This window comes from Crassostrea angulata, chromosome 10 (genome assembly GCF_025612915.1).
Source record: "Crassostrea angulata isolate pt1a10 chromosome 10, ASM2561291v2, whole genome shotgun sequence".
In the NCBI taxonomy this organism is placed as follows: Eukaryota; Metazoa; Mollusca; class Bivalvia; order Ostreida; family Ostreidae; genus Magallana; species Magallana angulata.
This window is the reverse complement of record NC_069120.1, coordinates 55,682,005-55,703,282: the sequence shown is the minus strand read 5'-3', so window position 1 is coordinate 55,703,282 and position 21,278 is coordinate 55,682,005. Positions and strand designations below refer to the sequence as shown.

General features: G+C 36.0%; 1 protein-coding gene across 2 annotated transcripts; it reads right to left on the bottom strand.

Moving 5' to 3' along the window:
• Window positions 1-439: 439 nt before the first annotated feature.
• LOC128166388 (rho-associated protein kinase 1-like) lies at window positions 440-21,013 on the bottom strand. Of its 2 annotated transcripts, XM_052831511.1 has the most exons (38): window positions 20,612-21,013; window positions 20,032-20,113; window positions 19,566-19,666; window positions 19,229-19,288; window positions 19,009-19,086; window positions 18,204-18,379; window positions 17,831-17,915; window positions 17,394-17,541; window positions 17,006-17,144; window positions 16,305-16,396; window positions 15,201-15,360; window positions 15,060-15,084; window positions 14,947-14,964; window positions 13,765-13,779; window positions 13,218-13,306; window positions 12,629-12,737; window positions 11,415-11,573; window positions 11,078-11,158; window positions 10,695-10,860; window positions 10,018-10,124; window positions 9,661-9,811; window positions 8,997-9,157; window positions 8,586-8,708; window positions 8,288-8,349; window positions 7,973-8,042; window positions 7,647-7,750; window positions 6,432-6,618; window positions 6,078-6,171; window positions 5,851-5,945; window positions 4,877-5,011; window positions 4,256-4,478; window positions 3,515-3,686; window positions 2,682-2,760; window positions 2,244-2,309; window positions 1,975-2,107; window positions 1,813-1,878; window positions 1,449-1,581; window positions 440-770 (listed from the first exon to the last, which is right to left on the bottom strand). In XM_052831511.1, the coding sequence occupies exons 1-38, from the start codon at window positions 20,705-20,707 to the stop codon at window positions 668-670; spliced, it is 4,143 nt and encodes a 1,380-aa protein (XP_052687471.1). In that variant the 5' UTR covers window positions 20,708-21,013; the 3' UTR covers window positions 440-667. The 2 variants fall into 2 exon arrangements, with proteins under 2 accessions (XP_052687471.1, XP_052687472.1); XM_052831512.1 differs by lacking the exon at window positions 14,947-14,964.
• Between the last annotated feature and the right edge of the window lie 265 nt (window positions 21,014-21,278).

Below are 21,278 nucleotides of genomic sequence, written 5' to 3'. Positions count from 1 at the left end.
AATTTATGTTACAGTTATAGCATAAGCGTGTGACAAACTAAAGAAAAAACACATTTGCTTTCCTACAAATCTAGCCTCAAATTTAATTAAAAATATAAGGAGAAACCCGACATTCTCTCTGATAACCATCAGCTCGAGCACGATGGTGGTATGATGACTCTGGACTCAACAATTCAATAATCTGATGTCAAGGTATTTACTCATCACCAATATAACTACTCAACAACCTTGTTCTGAAGCTGGTGAATTCTTCAAAACAACATGCTTAATCTGATTAATATCTAAAATTTAGGCACATACTGGATACATTCTGTGTAAACCAATGGCCTGAAGAACAAAAATTCTCCCATACGGCTACAGCTCTGTTAATATAATGAAGTATGGAGCGAGTCAAGAGAAACTTGTCACATTCATCACCATTTCAAACAAAACGCCAAAATTGAGTTAAAATGACAATTTTTATTTACATAATAACGATATAATCAAGCAGATTCGGACAGCTATTGAAAACCTTGATCAATGTATGAACCAGATGTCAAGGAATGTATAAGAATAATTGATATAAATAAATAATAGCTACTATTTGTTATGGTTACGTGGCTCTGATAAAAGTCACAGTGTGGTATGGGGCCAGCTTGGCCGGCCCCGGGGGAGAGGTTTTGAGCTGCTATGATGGTCGGCTGTTAGATGGAAGAGTGGAGGAGGATCTGGCATTACTCTGGCGTGCCTGAATACCAAACGAAGCATACTGTCGGGTGTTCCGCGTAGGCCTGCATAAAACAAGGTCTCAATTTAGTACAATTATGAAATTAGTCACTCAAACAAAATAAACATATAGCTACAGAATACATGTATCATACTAATGTTGATGTTTTGTTAAATTAAATAAAATATTAATTTCCAGGGACAATGATGAATAAGTTGACCAATGCCTAAACTACTAACATGTTAATTACTTAATTACTAAGACAGTGTTCTCATTATATATTGAATATTAAATATGAATTTTAATCTATGGTTATAATTATTACCACCATTAAGCTACAAAATTAATCCCAGTCATTGTTGAATTACTAGAGTTTTAAAAAAGGATTATCTAAAGATTTGATCACTTGTCTCAAGGGAAAATTAAAAATTAGAAAAAAATTCAAATAACATAATTGATGAAAGAGAGCTGATTTCAGAGAAATGTTTGAATTGACTAAATCAAAAACGCCTACACTCCAGATTTTATGTATCCAGTTGTTCTGAGAAACACCCAAATTTATTAAACCCTAAAAAACCCAGCTGTTCTGAAAAGCACCTTAATTGAATTGAATTAATCAATTCAACTGGTGGAAGACATACCTAACTGAACTTTACCCTAATTTACCCAGCTGATCCAAGAAACATCCTATTTGAAATGAACGCTAACCTACGCCATTGTTCTGATGATTAACTTATCTTACCCTGCCGTTCCTGAGCTTGCGAAGCCCTTCCTAGAGATTTTTTTGCTGAGATGCTGGATCCATACTTTCTGTTTTTCACTGGTATCAGCCAGAAGTAACATCTCCTTGGCCTGAATGTTCTGATCATAGTTCACTGAAACAAAGCAAAGTATACATCAATCATTGGCCAAAACATGGCTACATTTCTGTTGTACTGCTTATTTTGCAGTTTAAGTGTTTATCTTGCATCCGTTTTAATCTAAGAAAGTGTTATTAAATAATTGGGGTGGGGTCGGGTTGGACAAAAGTATAAGAAAATACACAAGATTTTATGCTAGAGACAGCCCATTAGTGTCTTACCACTATAGTCTTTAGCAAACCTTACCTTTACAATAACCAACAAATTCTTCATTCTTATCTAAATGATCTTTATGAGCCTTGGTATGGCATCCTACAAAACACAACAACACATTGGGTGACTATTTATACAAGAAGAAGATACTTCATCTGATTGGCTATCTACTACAGATCTGGCCTCCCTACTTACGCCTACACTCCAGAGCTTGGGGAGGGTGAAGCATATGCCACACTGGTTTGTTACACGAATCACATGTGGTTGGAGTGCGGTAATGGATAGGCACAAACTCATGCCCTTTGTGCATTTCTACTGCTGACTTGTCCTGTAAATATGTCAACATTGCAAGACTAATGACATTAAAATAAAACCGATAGGCAATCAAAATCAGCAAAATAATGACATGTCAGTACATGTATGTATGTCTTTCCTGTTAAACTGTGTTAGCCTTTGTTGCCTACCTGAGCTGACATATCATGACCAATTTCTTCTGGTCTTCGATTCTCGCCCTCCGTAGCATATAGCACCTGAAACATAACCAAAATCCATGACAATCGGTATGTTTAAGACAATTATACATCACTTTTACTTGCATATCATTATTTAAAAAATTGAAATATTAAAATATAAATCATTTTGTTTTTGAATTTATATTCACATTTATGATAAAGTTTTTTATACTGACTCCGACAAAAACAATGCTTACAACTATAGATTTGTTTTAATCTATTTACTCAGTCTCTACAGATTCTCACCTGGAATATCCTTGAATATCTTTAGAATCTGCCAAAGACACTTTACCTGTCGATCTCTCTATATACACTTAACTGAAATATCCTTGGAATTCTCTAAAATATTTTATAGATATTTTATCTATTTATCTCTCTACAGCATCTCACCTGAAATATCCTTGGAATATCTTTTGAATCTGCCCGGTACACATCTCCCTGTGTCACTGGCCTCACATGGAATAGCGACCTGCAACAATAAAACTCAGTGGTAGCATGTGATAACAACTTGACTCATAAAGTCATTTGAATTAAAAAACATACACAACAGGGATAAAACATACACAACAGGGATAAAACACACACAACAGGGATTTGCTGATTGATTTTGAGACTTATACGGAATGGTGATTGATGGATAGTTTTGGACTCATTCTTTGACCTCTGACATGTAATTCACAGACTTTTGACTCAGTTCTCCAAGATTTACATCTTAGTGATAGAATTAAGTCTCCCAGACTTGTGTCTTAGCATTAGACTTAAGTCCCCCAGAGTTTTGACTTAGCATAAGACTTAAGTCCCCCAGTCTTGTGTCTTAGCAATAGACTTGAGTCCCCTAGAGTTGTGACTTAGCGATAGACTTAGGTCTCCAAGACTTGTGTCTTAGTGATAGACTTAAGTCCCCCAGAGTTGTGACTTAGCAAGACTTAGGTCTCCAAGACTTGTGACTTAGTAATAGACTTATGATCCCCAGACTTGTGACTTAATAATTGACTTATGACCTCAAGGCTTGTATCTCAGTGATAGACTTCAGTCTTCCAGACATGTGACTCAGAAAAAGACTTAACTCTCCCAGACTTGTTGTCTTAGTGAAAGAATTAAGTCTCCCAGACTTGTGACTTAGTAATAGACTTATGACCCCCAGATTTGTGACTTAGTGAGACTTAGGTCTCCCAGACTTGTGACTTAATAATAGACTTATGACCCCCAGACTTATGACTTACTCTATATCTAACACCAGCACAGGGTCGGACACATTCTGCCGGTCGGCCTCGCTGTTGTAGAACAGTACTTTCTTACTGCTGACCACCACGTATTGTTTCTTCCAGCCGTATTTCTTAATGTTCTGTTTATTTGGCACGGCTAACCATCCCTCCATATGAATATCACTAGGGGCTGCAATCAAAGCACAGCTTACATTAAACATCTACGCCACAAATACAAACTAGAAAAAACGTTGAAACCTACATTTAAATAATCAGCAGTGATGATTACTTATTGGTAAATGCTCTGTACTAATTAATCCTGTTCTCTCATCTTATATGTCCGTAACATGTACAAAGGTTATCCAATATGTACATGACGTACTACTGTGTGCAGACGTTATTATTTACATGTAAATAAAGTAACTTCTACTTAAAAAGATTTTTAAAAAAGGTCTCCATGCTTACATTTACATTTAACAGACTCCAATTACTTAAAAATGACCCTACTAATGTATTCTAACATGCATAATTGTGTACTTTCATGTAATTATGAAATTACATGCTATTGTAAGCTTACATGTAATTATAAAGATACATTATTATGTCCTAACATGTTACTATGTACATTTCGGTAATTAATTATGTACTTACATGTTCATATGTACTTACATATAATTAGGAACTTACATGTTCTTATGTACGTACATATAATTATGTACTTACATGTTGTTATGTACTTACATATAATTATGAACTTACATGCACTAGTCAGACTGACATCCCCATCCTCCAGGTGAGAGCTATTTATAGACACATTGTCACTGACCGCCAGTTTCTGGCGGAGCTGCTCTATCTCACTCTCCTTAGCATCTAGCTCCATCTGGAGTTTCCCCTTCTGTTGTCCCTCCTCAAACAGCGCCGCCTGGGTCTCCGACAGATCCCGGCCTAGTTTCTCCACCATCTTGTTGTACTTCTCTTTCTCCTGTCAACGACACAGGTACTGAAGTGAATGATCAGTTACAGATACTGACGTACAGACCGTAAGTAAGGATGTTTACAGACACTGACGTACAGACCGTAAGTAAGGATGTTTACAGACACTGACGTACAGACCGTAAGTAAGGATGTTTACATACATTGATGTCTAATGTCCATATGAAGGTAAATATAGACATTTTAATGAACTATCCCTGTGCATTTCCTACAGTAAGCTAACATAAATAGCGGGTGTTGATTTTGATACAGATATGTATATAAACATATTGTTTAAATCTATTGTGGAGTCTGCATGGTGAAAGTGCTATAGATTTATATAAGTATAGATGTATATAAGTCTAGATATTAATATTACTATTTATAGATTTACAGATATAAACTGACCATGTGAAGATCCTGCTGTAACTTCCTCATCTCTTTCTCCTTCTTTTTCAGAGCCTGGTCAGCAGCATTATTTTTACCCGACTTCTTGGAGGAATATTCTTTTCGATTCATAATCTCAGCTAGTTTGTTAACGGCCTGCAAAGAAATACAAAGGTCTGGAACTTGCATACATATTTCATTAGCATTAAAGTGAGTAAAAATACCAACATCTGCTTAATTACTCGTCAACTCACTTAACAGTTCAAAGTTCAGTAGACCTACTACTGATTACAGCATTTAAGCAGTAATTATATTGAAGCGTTTTACATGCTGCTTCTTTTCCTCTTATAAGTTCCCTACCAATAAAACCTCCCCTACCAATGAAACCGAAAGGGACTGCAGTCTTTATCATTGTCCGTCATTCTGTCTTAAATTTGTTTTCCATACCTTTTTTTATGGTTTGGTGAATTAATTTGAAACTGGTGTGGCTTAATAATGAAAAACTACAGATCAGCTTTGAGTTTTATTAAGATTTATCAGCAAATGATAAAGAAAATAAATTTATTAAAATGACTCAATTTTTATACTCAATGGGTTCGTCCTTTAAAAAATCTTTTTTTCAAAACTTTTTTAGCTTTAAAAATGACAAATAGGGATGTCGGTAGGGACGTGTATTGCTAAGAAATACCCTCAGAATGTTTGGTCAACAACACTCTATTACTAATACGTATAGAAGATTGGAAATAAATTCCACTAATATGACTGAAAGAACATTGAACAGAGCTTGTACCAAGTCATAAATGTTTAGTTTTACAATAAAAGTATTGTATCAATAAAAAACAATAGTTTAAGCTTTAATAAAGACACACATGTAAAATGAACAATTTATGGAGAGGACAAACATCATGTAAGACTAGTTTAATGTTAGTGCCTATTGAGAGATGCAACTTTTTCCTTCATTATATTTACCCCTTCTCATTTTGTAACACAAGTACCTGGATTTTCTTGAGCTTCTCTTCCTCCAAGTTCTTCTTCAGTTTCTCAATCTCTGAGCTGGAGCCACCAGACTGGGACTGCACTTGGCGAAGATCTACATTCAAGAATGCGACATGACATAATAATTTGGACTGGACTTGGCAAAGATCTATTGACATGACATAATATTGGTCAATGGATGACATTGATCAGTGTGCTAAGACAGTCATTGACATCAGACACTAACCTTCTGATAACTTCTGCAACCTGCTGTTTAAATCATTCTTCTCCGCAGTTAACTCCTCAATTTCCTTCGAATACTCTCGCTTGGAGTCCTCCATCTAAAACACAAGAGTTACATTCAGTTAGTTCAATTACTAACTCTTGTAGAGTAAATAAAAATGCTAATTTCTCCCATTTTATCATTACAGGTAGTTTCAGTATTTAATTTTTACCTTTGTAAAATATTAACTATAAAGTTTAACTATGCTTTTGGCCTCCATACAACCATTAGCCACTCAGACCAAGGACCATATACTTACTATCTGTATGTGGCCTCCATACAACCATTAGCCACTCTGACCAAGGACCATATACTTACTATCTGTATGAGGTGCTCCTTCTTGCTGATCTCGGTTTTATGGCGGTTCATCAACTCTTTGATCTCCAGCTCCAGTACTGTCTTTTCTTTCTCGACGTCTGTCAGTTGTTCCTCTGCGATGGATCGGGCCAGATTCTCAGAGTCAGCCTTAGCCATGGCTAGCTGTAACTGGGCTGCAAAGGATTCCCTGCAACAACACAAATATGTATCAAATAAAGAGATCAAGAGTTGTTCAGAGAAGTTAGCAGTTCAAAAGTTCCGTCTTTTTACAAGCCGTTATTCAATATATCGCATACTAACAGAGACAATTTTATTCCTGAGATAGACATAGTGACAGTTTATCTACAAAAGGTCTTCATTTAACCTGTATTTAACCTCACATTAAGCCTGTACACAATGGTTGGGTCTTCATTTAACCTGTATTTAACCTCACATTTAGCCTGTACACAATGGTTGGGTCTTCATTTAACCTGTATTTAACCTCACAATAAGCCTGTACACTATGGTTGGGTCCTCATTTAACCTGTATTAAACCTCACATTTAGCCTGTACACAATGATTGGGTCTTCATTTATCCTGTATTTAACCTCACATTAAGCCTGTACACAATGGTTGGGTCTTCATTTAACCTGTATTTAACCTCACATTAAGCCTGTACACAATGGTTGGGTCTTCATTTAACCTGTATTTAACCTCACATTAAGCCTGTACACAATGGTTGGGTCTTCATTTATCCTGTATTTAACCTCACATTAAGCCTGTACACAATGGTTGGGTCTTCATTTAACCTGTATTTAACCTCACATTTAGCATGTACACAATGGTTGGGTCTTCATTTAACCTGTATTTAACCTCACATTTAGCCTGTACACAATGGTTGGGTCCTCATTTAACCTGTATTTAACCTCACATTTAGCCTTTACACAATGGTTGGGTCTTCATTTAACCTGTATTTAACCTCACATTAAGCCTGTACACAATGGTTGGGTCTTCATTTAACCTGTATTTAACCTTGCATTAAGCCTGTACACAATGGTTGGGTCTTCATTTAACCTGTATTTAACCTCACATTTGGCCTGTACACAATTGTTGGGTCTTCATTTAACCTGTATTTAACCTCACATTAAGCATGTACACAATGGTTTGGACTTCATTTAACCTGTATTTAAGCTCACATTAAGCCTGTACACTATGGTTGGGTCCTGCAGTACTCACTTGTCCTGCTGCACACTCTCCAGGTCTGTAATCGCATCTTGGTATTGCTTCCCTTTCTCTTCAACATCCTCCTTCAGTTCCTTCACTTGTGTTCTGTACAAGGACTACAAATGCAAGTCATTACATTAAACCTCCAAGTTCTATACAAAAACTTCAGGACAAGAAAAAACCATTTTAACAAGAGCTTGGACTTTGGGTAGTTGTGTCAAACTGTAATGTGACTTAAGCGTGTCTATTTTATTGTTGGCCATTCAGCCATAATAAGAGAGGTAATATTACCACTTTCCCTTCTACATTAAGAATTCACTTCCCCCTGATACACTCACTGAGAAATACTGTTCTGCCTCCAGCTGATCCTGTAACTCCTTCATCTGTAGCTCATTGATGGAGAGATCCCTGTACAAACAATACACACAATTTTATAGCTCATTGATAGAGAGATCCCTGTACAAACAATACACACAATCTTATAGCTCATTGATAGATCCCTTTACAAACAATACACACAATCTTTTAGCTAGTATGTGATAGGAGATTAACAAGTTGTTGGTGAGCCAATGCCAAAGTTACATATATAAGTGCATCTCGTTCTCAGGCTCACTGTGAGCAATTAAAATAACACAAATATTTCAAAAACTTACTCTCTAATTTTGCGTAATTCCTCTTCCAAACTTCTTTTCTCCTCTTTAAGGTCTGAAATTTCCTAAAATAGATACAATTTTATCTAAAGTTAGATACGTGTATATACAGGTTATTAACATTTTTTTCTCAATCACGTTTCATCCACCTTATCAACAAAGTAAGTAATTGTACTCAGTTTTCCCGTGTACAATTATGTAATAAGTAATTGTAACCTGTTTTCCCTCTGTGTTCTGTGTATTGTATCTTTGTAACATAATCAGATTTTGTAGCCTGTTTTAGAGTTTCTGTGTTGAGTACCTTATTGAGCTGTTTCTCCATGTTCTTATAGCGAGACAAATCATGGGTCTGAGTCTTAAAGTCGCCTTGCATCAGGTTCCGTCTCTGGATTTCTTGCTCAACTTGCAGAGAATAGTTTTTAGACTAAAATCAAAAGTTTTAATTTATATGAACTCAAATAACAAAACTTGAAAAGAATTATCCATGAAATTTCTTAATTCTACCCGCAAAAAAATCCACTAAACTAGCTATAATGACTGTTGTCTTTATTCATTAAAAAGTCAAAATACTGATGTAAAATACAGTGGTTTGAACTTCAAATTCTCTTTGATATACGCATATTATTAATATATTTTTCTATGGGTTTCAATATGCTTAAGCTCTGATACTGGATTTATATTCCCATTGTCAATAAAGCCAGGTACAGTGTACCTTTTCTTTCTCATTCTTGAGCTCATTCTGTACTGCAGTCACTTGCTGAGTCATCTGTAGAAGGTCCACCTTGAGCCCAGACTTCTCTTTCTCTGCTGCAAGTAGCTGGTTCTCAGCTGAGGCTCGCGCTGTCTTCTCCTGGTCCAGCTTGTTCTGAATGTCTGGAATACAGCCATAGAACTATATTCATTTACAAACTTAAAAACATCTTGTTCTGAATGTCTGGAATACAGCAACAGAATATATTCATTTATTACAACCGATTCTTTCAGGACAAAAAGTAAAAGAACCAAATTGCATATTGCTTTTTGGGAAAAAAAGTTTTAAACATTAAAAAAGTTTGAAACATTCTTTTAAAATACTTTAATCCATAAACATTTTTCATTGCATGCCTATGAATTACATACATCTATTGCATTTCAAATAGCCATACATCTATATAAACATGAGATACATGTACACCCATAAACCATTGGACTCAGATCTTCAGTAAAACGAGCTTCGAATGGCACAATGTATTTTTGAAATTGATGATGTTCCTTCACTTACAATAGTCTTACAACAATATGGCCTTAATTCTTTAATTAACTAAGCAAGACCATAAAACATAGGACCCTCATTAGGGCTTAATACATTATCCCCTGTGTTGGGCTACAAAACCAACCATTGATAGCAGATGTTCTGGCCTCCTCTTTTGATAACAAGATGTCTTTTTTGTCCGCATTGAACCTCTGGATCGTCTCTTTGTGACTGTTAATCTCTGTGTCCAGCTTCCTCTTGTATGTGTCCAACTCCAGTTCAACATGGCTCTTACTCTGTCATCAAAAACAGCAGCAAAAGTGAAAGCAATACAATACTCTATTGACCTCAAATCTATTTAATTTAAATAGTACACATTTTATTATCAAACCTTAATAGAACTCATGCTAAGAAAAATTACAGAATTTATTTTAATGATCATACACTTAACAATACACTCTGGGGAAAATTTAAGATGTTTTCAATCCATAGAATAATTTACCTTTTCTAAGCGAATCACAGTGTCCTTGACCTTCTGAATCTCCATGGTCAACTCTTTCTCCTTTTCTTCAGCTTTTTTCTTTTCTGACATAAGTGATGAGATTCGTTCTGGAAAGAAACAAGTTTTAAGATGTGTGTTGGAAGTAAATGCATCAAAAAGAACAAAATCCGGAATGTGTATTACATGGCACTAATGATTGTTAAAATACATCCCAAATGTGTCTTACACTTTCCATAGCTAATAATTGTTACATCATTAATATTTATTGCATGTGGATAATTGTAACCTTCTGAATGTGTATTACATGTAGCTGATGATTGTTACATCCTGAATGTGTATTACAAGTATTTCCTGCAGCCCACGATTTTTACATCCTGCATGTGTTTTACAAGTTTGCTAATGAATGTTACATCCCCAAATTGTGTAACACATGTCCTGTGTACCTATTGTATTACACATGCCCCGTGTACCTATTGTATTACACATGTTCTATGTACCTATTGTATTACACATGTTCCATGTACCTATTGTATTACACATGTTCTATGTACCTATTGTTTTACACATGTTCCATGTACCTATTGTATTACACATGTTCCATGTACCTATTGTATTACACATGTTCTGTGTACCTATTGTATTACACATGTTCCATGTACCTATTGATCGTTACATACCTGACAGTTCGGATGACTGGGAAGACATCTGTCTCTGACTGTTCCTTTCATGGTCCAGGGTGGACTGTAACTCCATTACTTCCTTCTGTAGAGACTGCTTGGCACTCAACACTTCACCGTACTTGGCATTCAGCTCACTGTAACTCTGTTCTGACATGTTGTACCTCTGGAAGAATCAATTACAGCATTACAGCTACTTTTGTTAGTAAATCAAAAGTGGCTTTCACTTTTTCTCTCAAAAAGACTTTAAGTTGGTCTGAAATATTCTAAATTTTTTTTGTATTTCAAGATACCCTTCCTGTTAATATCACAACAGTAGAAAAGTAATCCTAGTAGTTGAGAGATAACCATTGTCTTGGGGATTTTATATAAACCAAACTTACCTGCTGTAATTCAGCACATGACTTTTTATATTTAGTGGCACTGTCTGTTTCAGCTTTTATTTTTTCATTTAAATCTGTTATCTGCAACAAAATTAAAGAACTCATTTCATAAGTAAATTCTGATTTATAAATATTACATTGAGTACACATATGAGTCAGTCCTAATAACAATAATTTCAACAACTTTTGACAATTTTATAAAGGAAATCCAATTTCTTGTTTTTTTGTTTCCATTGGGCATAAACATTGATTTCTTAATTTTCAGGGATTCAGGAATTTAGTATCCTCACTCTCTCTATCTTTTATCTCTTATCTCATTCTCTCTCTTCAGACTTACCACTTTTTCCAGACTATAGATCTTTTCATTAACTTGCTGGTTGCTGTTAGATGCTTCCTTACGAGATTTTATTTCAACCTCCAACTGTCTTTCTTTATCATGAAGCATGGACTCTAAATTCCTTTTCAACTCTAACTCCATATTTAACTTTCTTTGGTTCTGAAACAATTGTAAAACTTTTCAAAACTATTTGCATAAATAATGCAAGCAGAACATGTATAGTTCTTGGGTTCAAATAAAAAATGAAATGCCTATTCTTTTATAGTCGTGAGTATTCATACTCTAATGAATGCATTGTAGATTTATGCCTGCAGGACTTCAATGTGATATTTGGGATCATCATCACTTTGCACCTAAACATCTAATGTTAACAGCTAACATTTAACTAAAGGCAGATTTTCATCTGTTTTACTTGTAAGGTGACATTTAATAAATAAAGTACATTTCTATGAATATTAAATTGTGCATGGCCAATTCATCAGCCACAGTGAAACATATAGCAATAAAGGATATATAGTGAAGTGAATGACTAAAATTTAAGCTCTTTGAGCTGACAGGAACAATGTTTTCTTTGAGCTGACAGGGACAATGTTTTCTTTGAGCTGACAGGGACAATATTTTCTTTGAGCTGATAAGGACAATGTTTCATATCAGCAGGGATTTGTTTCTGTGTTGTGTTACTATGTTTTCCCATCAGCAGATGCTGTTGCTGACAATTCTTTGTTTTCCTATTATGAGGTGCTTTTCTGTGGTATGTTGCTGAAAGTGTCTGTTTTTCTATCAGCAGGCACTTGTTTCTGTGGTGTGTTAATGACTGTATTTTCCCATCAGCATGAGCTTGGTTTTATAGTGTGTTGCTGACAGACACTATGATTTCTTATCAGCAGGCACTTAATTCCGTAGTGTGTTGCTGAGAGAGACTATGTTTACTTATCATGTGCTTGTTTTCTGTAGTGCGTTGCTGACAGTCTGTTTTCTTATCAGTGGGTGCTTGTTTATGTCGTGTGTTAAAATAAAATTATTATGACTGTTTATGTTTTTCTATCATCATGTTTCTGTATTGTGTTGTCAACAGCTCTCTGCAGGACCATGTTTCTGCAGGTGTTGCTGACCACGCCTATGTTGTTCTATCAGCAGGAGCTTGCTTCTGTACTGTGTTGCTGACAGAGACTATGTTTTTCTAACAGCATGGGCTTTTTTCTGTGCAGTGTTACCTCTTGAAGGTCCCTCTTCAGATAGACCAGGTTTTTCTCAAGTTCTTGACACTCCTTCCTCAGCATGGGCTCCTCTCTGTTCAATCTCTCCAAGTCTGACTGGGCCATCCTACAATGAATGCATTCTGTAGAGTGTGTATACACATTAATGTACCCATCCTGTACTAATCTGACTAACTTAAACATACATGGGTGTCTGCATCCATTACACTTTAGATGACTTGTATTTGAACTGACTTGTATATATACTGATCAGTGTTGTTTACATTGTCTGATCAATTGTTCTGTCTGTATTGCCCTGTATATATTGCCTACTTATCTGTATTGACCTGTATTTGTATTGTAGAATATCTGTATTCACCTATAAATATGTATTACTTTGTAAATTAATTGCCCTATATTTGAACTGTCTGCAAAATCTACATACTCAGTAGTAAAGTATCTGTAGTGCCTTATATATCTATATTTGTATGCATAAATTTTTATTGTCAAATAGATTTTTTTATCAAATAAATCTGTATCACCCTTTCTGTATTGCCTTACATCTGTATTGCCCTATAATTATACATATTGCCCCTGCCTGCCTTACCTGTATCTGTTCTCAATCTCCTCCTTGGCTGCTTTCATGGCACGGAGCTGATCCTCCAACTGTTTGAACCTCTTGTCTCCATTCCCGCCCTGTAATTAGTAATTAGTATAGCAATCAGTTATTAGAACAGGGGCTCAGTATCCTTGTTATTTTCTATCTCATAATTCGTTTTCAGGACTTTTGTTAAGTCGGCTATTAGCTCATCTGAGATTTAGTTTTCTCTAGTATCGTGAAAAGTTTCATGACACGGCTGAAGTGTTTGCTCTACATGTACAGAGTATATGCAAAAGACTCAACTTCTCTGGTGTTTTTATTTCTCTAAGAATGTCCTTTAGGTATTTTCTGAATATATAATGCTATTGAATTATATGGTAGTACAGAAGTACTTCCTTACAATGCGTAAGAAAAATATTTCTAAATTTTAGATTCTTTTCTTATAGAAACTTTCTTTGAAATATTATTAAAATAAGAACAAATATAAGATCAAGATGGTGTCACAAGGACTTTTAACTTGCTCTCTTTTTTTCACAGAAGCTTGACTACTTACGTCCATTGATGAGACCTGAAATATAAAATATGAAAACTAGGCCAGGACAAATCCAATGCAATCATTGACATTAGCCAATCACAAAACATTTTGTAATTATGTTTCTGTAAAATATATATCACATTCCCTGGTAATTTAACATGTTTCACTTTTCATTGAATTGAAAATCTTTACCTATGATATACAATTACTAGCAAAAACAAAAGTAAACTAAAGAAAGCCATTCCTCTCTACCCCTCCCCCTACTTCCATGTGAGCCAGTGGGTCAAACAAAGACAGAAGCTGTTTACTGTAGCTACAGTGTACATTGTATACATCTGGATTATTAACCCGTCCTCTCTGATCTACACAACAAAAGTTTGTCTACTGACCCAGGGATAAGCCATAAAACCCAATAAGTCACTGAGACTTGTGCACCCTATACTAATGGTAAACTCATACACAAGTCAGGGTATAGACTACAAGTACCATGAACTGAAGTACAAAGGTTCACTGTTCCTACAAATGTTTACATCAACAATAGCAGTAGGAATAAGGTCTAAATATCAAGTGTTCCAAGAGGTTCAATAAAAGTCAGTGAACTATACAACAATGTGAACATTTTATATAAAACTGTGAAGTAAATTACTAAAAGAACTGGGCAGGTTGTGTCTTGTCATGATATTGTGTCTGCCAGGGATAGAGTAAGTAATCAAGCTCAAATCAAGCCACCTGTAATCCGTGCTACATTGATGACAGAATCTGTAGAGTCAGATTTTGTTACACAATCAAGTTTGTTTCTAGGCAGTTAATTAATTCCTGTACATATTGATATAAGATTCCATTATCAGAACTGAGCAAGGTTAAGCCTAGATATGTTATAAAACTAACTCAAATGTATCATCTGTTTCACTTTCATTGAGGTAAGACAAAAGACCAGAAAGTGATCTATCTGTGGCCACAGATTGCCAGTTCAGACAACCAGCTACACCTTCACTTCAGGCACCTTTACTAATTCATTTATGAACCAGATTGGTACTCTACACCGTACATCAGCCAGAGACATGCAGACAACCATTCTGACAATCTAACCATCTACATCAGTACAGCTATCAAGATTCAGAGCAGGAATCTCAGACTGTTCTTGACAAGAGGGAAAGGAGTGGGTGATTTCTACTCTACCATGTTACATGTTTCACTTACTGATTTGGTCTCATGGGTCTGGAATACAAGTAAACAAGTCAAGTCTGACGAAACTAATGATAAACAACTTAGATACATATACAAGTGTGTCTAAAAATAAAGGTAGTACTTACACTGGGGCCAGAATCTGAGAGAAGCCTGGAAATAAACATGTACACACATTAATAGTTTGTAAAATATCTCCCAGTCTACAAATCAGAATGACAATACAAAGTAATGATAGTTGAGATATTAAATCCCTCCCGGTCACTTACTGATATTCTTTGTTGTACGTGAAGCCGATGAAAGGAAGATGGTTGCCTGTGAAGGCTTTAGGAACAGCAAAGGATTCATCTGGAGAGTCATCCTTCTCTATGTCCTCAAAATTACTGGTGTCCACATCACTGGACAACTCTGGAATGACTGGTGGGACGGCTGAAATCAAATACAGCAACCAATCAAAGACAAGTCTCTCTAAAATCAAACACAGTAACCAATCAAAAACAGGTCTCAGATCAAACACAGCAACCAATCAAAAACAGGTCTCAGATCAAACACAGCAACCAATCAAAGACAGGTCTCAGATCAAATACAGCGACCAATCAAAGACAGGTCTCAGATTAAACACAGCAACCAATCAGAGGCAGGTCTCTAATCAAACACAGCAACCAATCAGAGGCAGGTCTCAGATCAAACACAGCAACCAATCAAAGACAGGTCTCAGATCAAACACAGCGACCAATCAAAGACAGGTCTCAGATCAAACACAGTGACCAATCAAAGACAGGTCTCAGATCAAACACAGCGACCAATCAAAAACAGGTCTCAGATCAAAGACAGGTCTCAGATCAAACACAGCAACCAATCAAAGACAGGTCTCAGATCAAATACAGCGACCAATCAGAGGCAGGTCTTGCATCAAATACAGCGACCAATCAGAGGCAGGTCTCAGATCAAACACAGATATCTTGATGTTCAAATCAACACCATAATCATTGGGAAAAAACTCTTAAATGGCTTCCTAGCACTTGCAAACATAGCATAACAAATTATGACGTCTAACACTTTAGGTTGCATAGGAAATGTATTCATTGCAGTATTTTCTACCCAGATATAATCAAAACACCCTTTTGGCTTCAGAGGGTACAGATTCCAACCTGGAATTTCTCTAATGTTCCTTTTAGACCTGGATAATAAATGTCCCTGCAACAGCTTCACACATTTGAGCAGATATATACTACAGAAATAGTGGGAGAATTGTCATGACACACACTTACCAATATATAGGACACTACTATTTGAAGATTGTGAGCAGAGTCATGGATAATCTACAACTGTTATGTCAATATATCTGAGAACAATAAAGTATCCATTGTTACCTTGTCTGAGTGTATCCCAGGTCCAGTCAATGTTTCGAAAGAACTGGTGGGTCTTTATCTCCTCTATTCCATTTCTTCCCAGTCTCTCGGTTCTGTGAGAACAAGAACATAACTAATCTGTCAGGTTGTCTTACTGAATTGTTTGTTATCATGTTCCAAAGCCTGGCTGTATGTTTATCACAGCATTATAGGTGTACAATATATGTTCATGATATTATTGTTTATTAATAATCAGATTCTCAAAGGGCTTAGATCTTCATTCCATTAACCATGTTTCATCCCCTTAATGCATCAGTCTTGTGGATCATCAGTATATTGAATAATTAACAACCAATTAGTACTATGGCTGGGTATTAGCATTTATACATCATCAGTGTAGTGCACTAATCAACTACCTATTAGTACTATTACTATGCTGTCTGTGTAGGTTAGCATCTTCGGTATCTCACTTGCCTTGCCAAATGTACCGAATTATGGGGATGTCAAATCAGTGAGCAGTAAATTGATAAGATAATGCACACTAGAATAAAATTCTCTAGATTTCAAACTACTTCCTTGATTAGCTATGGAAATCAAACAGCATCAAAAATCACAGAGGATTCTTTTAATCAAATGTTTTGACCCCTTTATACTAAAAGCACCACATACAAGTCACACATGTGCTAGTAAATGTCATTTATGGTTGATTGACAGCCCTTTACCTGTCAGTCAGGAAGGCACATATCAAACTTTTGGCTTCATGTGAAATTTCAATGTCTGTGGGAAAACTCAGCGAGTTTTTGTGATCCATGATTTTTCCATATGTTCCAACTAAAGAATCTGCATAAAATGGAGTATCACCTGAAAGAAACAACAAAAGCCTAGTTCAACATTTTTTTCAACTCAATTCATCTTAACTTCCTTATGGGATATATAAACACTAATCACAAACATCTCAGAGAGGAACATAGTATATAAAACTACTCACTGACCAACATCTCGTAGAGAAACACTACTCACCAACCAATATCTCTTAGAGGAACATGAAATATTAAACTAATCACCCACCAACATCTCATAGAGGAACTTGAGATAAATAAAACTACTCACCGACCAACATCTCATAGAGGAACACCCCGACTGACCACCAGTCACACTCCCGCCCGTAGTGGTTGGGTCGCCCCTGGGACTGCAGCACCTCAGGGGAGATGTAATCAGGGGTCCCTACCGCCGTGTCAGATCTAACCATTCCACTGCTCTGTATAACAACAATCAGGTTCTTAGTGTGTTTTCAGTATATCTCTCGGAGGGGAGATGGGGAAGAGAGAGAGAGAGAGAGCAAAAAAACTGTCTGAGAGAAAGAGGAGACAGACAGAGAGACAGAGACAACAAATTCAAATTTACAATGTCATTGTTCATCAAATGACATATAAACTCCTTGAATCATTACATTTTTGTAGAGAAATGTACAAGCAGATGTATATGGTATAAACGTCATATTATGAAGTAAAATCTTCCATTGGATACTTAATAATGGGAAGACTTACTCTGTCCATTCTCATACAAGTTCCAAAATCTGCCAGCTTTAGGTGACCCTTACTGTCTAGAAGCATATTGTCAGGCTTCACATCCCTAAAGGAAAATAAAAATACAACAGCTTCACAATTGTATTGACCAGCTTTTTATGTACATCAGAATATTAAACATGCCATGTTAGCAGAATGCTTGGGTTTAAAGTAAAACCTGCATCACAATACACGTGTGTTTATTAATATTATCCAGGTCTCAGAAATCACAGTAAATAAAATATCAAGACGCCGGGGTTAAGCGCCTATTAGGAATCACAATGCAAATATACAGTAAAACCAGACACAAAGTTTTGAAGCTAACTACAGTATCATAACATGATTACACAATTACCTGTGAACGAAGCCCATAGAGTGAATAGCATCCAGCGCGAGGACAACTTCAGCACAGTAGAACTTAGCCCACTTCTCTGGAACATCATAATTACTCATTAGGTTAACGAGGTCACCCCCTGGCATGTAATCCATCACCATGTACAGATATTTGGAATCTTGGAAAGCGAAGTGAAGCTGTAAACAGAATCAGTGTACAGAACTATCAGTGTTTATTTACAATAGAGAGTATATCAACACCAGTCTAATCCACATGATACAGAACTATCAGTGTTTATTTACAACAGAGAGTATATCAACACCAGTCTACTCCACATGATACAGAACTATCAGTGTTTATTTACAACAGAGAGTATATCAACACCAGTTTACTCCACATGATACAGAACTATCAGTGTTTATTTACAACAGAGAGTATATCAACACCAGTTTATTCCACATGATACAGAACTATCAGTGTTTATTTACAACAGAGAGTATATCAACACCAGTTTACTCCACATGATACAGAACTATCAGTGTTTATTTACAACAGAGAGTATATCAACACCAGTTTACTCAACATGATACAGAACTATCAGTGTTTATTTACAACAGAGAGTATATCAACACCAGTTTACTCCACATGATACAGAACTATCAGTGTTTATTTACAACAGAGAGTACAATGTATATCAACACCAGTCTACTCCACACGATACAGAACTATCAGTCTTGATTCACAACAGAGAGTATATCAAGAGCAGTCTACTTCACATAATACACACAGAATCCCCTTCACTGAGGATGAGCCTTTGTTAACTTACCTGTACTATCCATTCACTGTTAGCATTAGCCATTATTTCTCTTTCTTCCCAATAAAAAGCAGAATCCGATCTTTTGATCTTAAAAAGAATAAACACCAGTCAAATACTTTATTAGCATAAAATCCAGTGGATAAATATAACAATGAGTGTAAAAGCTGACAATGAGTCAAACATCAAACAAAAAACTATTGTGTTTTCCTTTCAACGACAATCTTCTCACCATTTCTGTTTTACTGAGTAGCTTCATTGCATACACCCGCCGTGTTGATCTGTGTCGCACCTACAAACACAAAAACAAACTGGTTCAAATCTACAAACACAAAAACTAACTGGTTCAAATCTACAAAAACAAACTGTTTCAAATCTACAAACACAAAAACAAACTGGTTCAAATCTACAAACACACAAACAGGTTAATATATATAGAAACAAACAAACTGAGGTAAATCACTGCATTTCTACAGCCTGTATGAATTTTATTCTCTTTTCACAATTAAGAGCTATATTATTGATTGTAGTATCTTGGTATTACAAATTGTTTAAATATTAAGTTCTACCAGTTGAACTTCTCCGAAAGCTCCCCGTCCAATAACCTTGACAACATCAAAGTCGGCATGTCTCATCCGACAGCTGTTGACAAAATCCACTGGCTTCCCATCTACAAGTAATCACCACACAATGGTAAACAACAACAGCCGTAAAAATATACTACTGCAACTAAACAACAATTTTACTTTAAAATATTTTCCAATATGATCTTCATATTCATTTAAAAATTATACCAATTTAGTCTTAGTCATGTAGCTACTTTTTGAAATGATGTTGATAAGTCAGAAATGCACTTAAGGTGAAGATTTAATAGCACTGTCAACAGTATAAGACAATGGCTACTTGATCACGTATTGTTTATCTAAATTATGCATTTCGGCCATCATCCTATTCCCTTTCAAATGTATAGGCCTATGGTCTATAATGGCCCAATATACTATACTGTAAGCAAGTTGAATCAACATAACTTCTTACATTTTGTGAGAAACTGCTCAACACTTTTATTTCTTTTAATGGCAGGATGATCCAAATCACTGACAAGGGCAGATAATCCATCCTGAAATAAGAAAAGATATCATTTGTGTTTTAGACATTTTGTTCAGATTAATAAACATCTGCTGTGGTCTACAAACATCTGGCAACTTAAGCATCAAATGTGATATACCAAAGTCGTTACACACTTGTAAATATTAACAGCAGTTCCATTCATTTATGTGACTAATGTTTCACTGTACTGTGCCTTATTCCTACATGTTTGCAAAAGGCATGGTAAAAAGTGTGTAGTAAGGTCACATATTTTCCTCCACTATAAAATGATCAAAACTTGATGCAAAGGTAGAGGCCTAGCTATCACTTTTGATTTTAGCATATACTTCATTGTTTATAAATTGTCAATATTTACATAATGACATAAGATAAATTTAGCTTGATCCAATTAATATACATTTTGTACTAATCAAATTCTTGACATGACAGCAATAATTATTGATATCTGAGAGCGCGGGGGTGGGTTAGCACCTCCCCTCCCTCCCCCACCCTTATTTCCGCGCCTTACCAAGAGACTGTTTATGTTTAGATCCGAGTTCGGATCTTTGAGACGCTCCTCGATCTTCCCCAAACGAATTCTGTATTCGGGGTCGAAGTTGGACATTTTGGCGTTCGCCTCAGACTAACCAGACGACAGTTGTGAGACAGTTACATACTACCCCCTCCTCCTCTCAGCATGCTGATCATCGGGGGTCAACATCCACCAACTTCCGCGTGCATTCCACAATGTCCTGAAAACGTACTCATTTGCAAAAAGTTCTTTAGCAAATATCACAGAAATGAACAACAATCTGTAGTTAAAATGCCCACTCTGTCGACTAGAATAGCATTAAACAAACACCTGTCAAACTAGTTTTAGTGTGCAACCGCCATTAAATCGCAACAATATGGCCTCTCTGATTCGATCACTATTTCCGGTTTATTTAAATCTGATGCTGATTTACGTTGTAATGCTACAGTGTCAAATGAATTTGTAACTTATCCAAGAAACTTTTTAAAAGAGAAATAAACACTCATGTGTCTTATTTTTAAGAGCGCGGGAAGCTGGGAGTGGGATTTGGTTATTCAAATTATTGACATTCCCCGCGGATCTTAGGTGGCGGGTATTAAAGGTAAACAGGTTAGATAATCATAGGGAGGATAGAACAAGATAGGAGTTTCCTAATAAAGTGAGA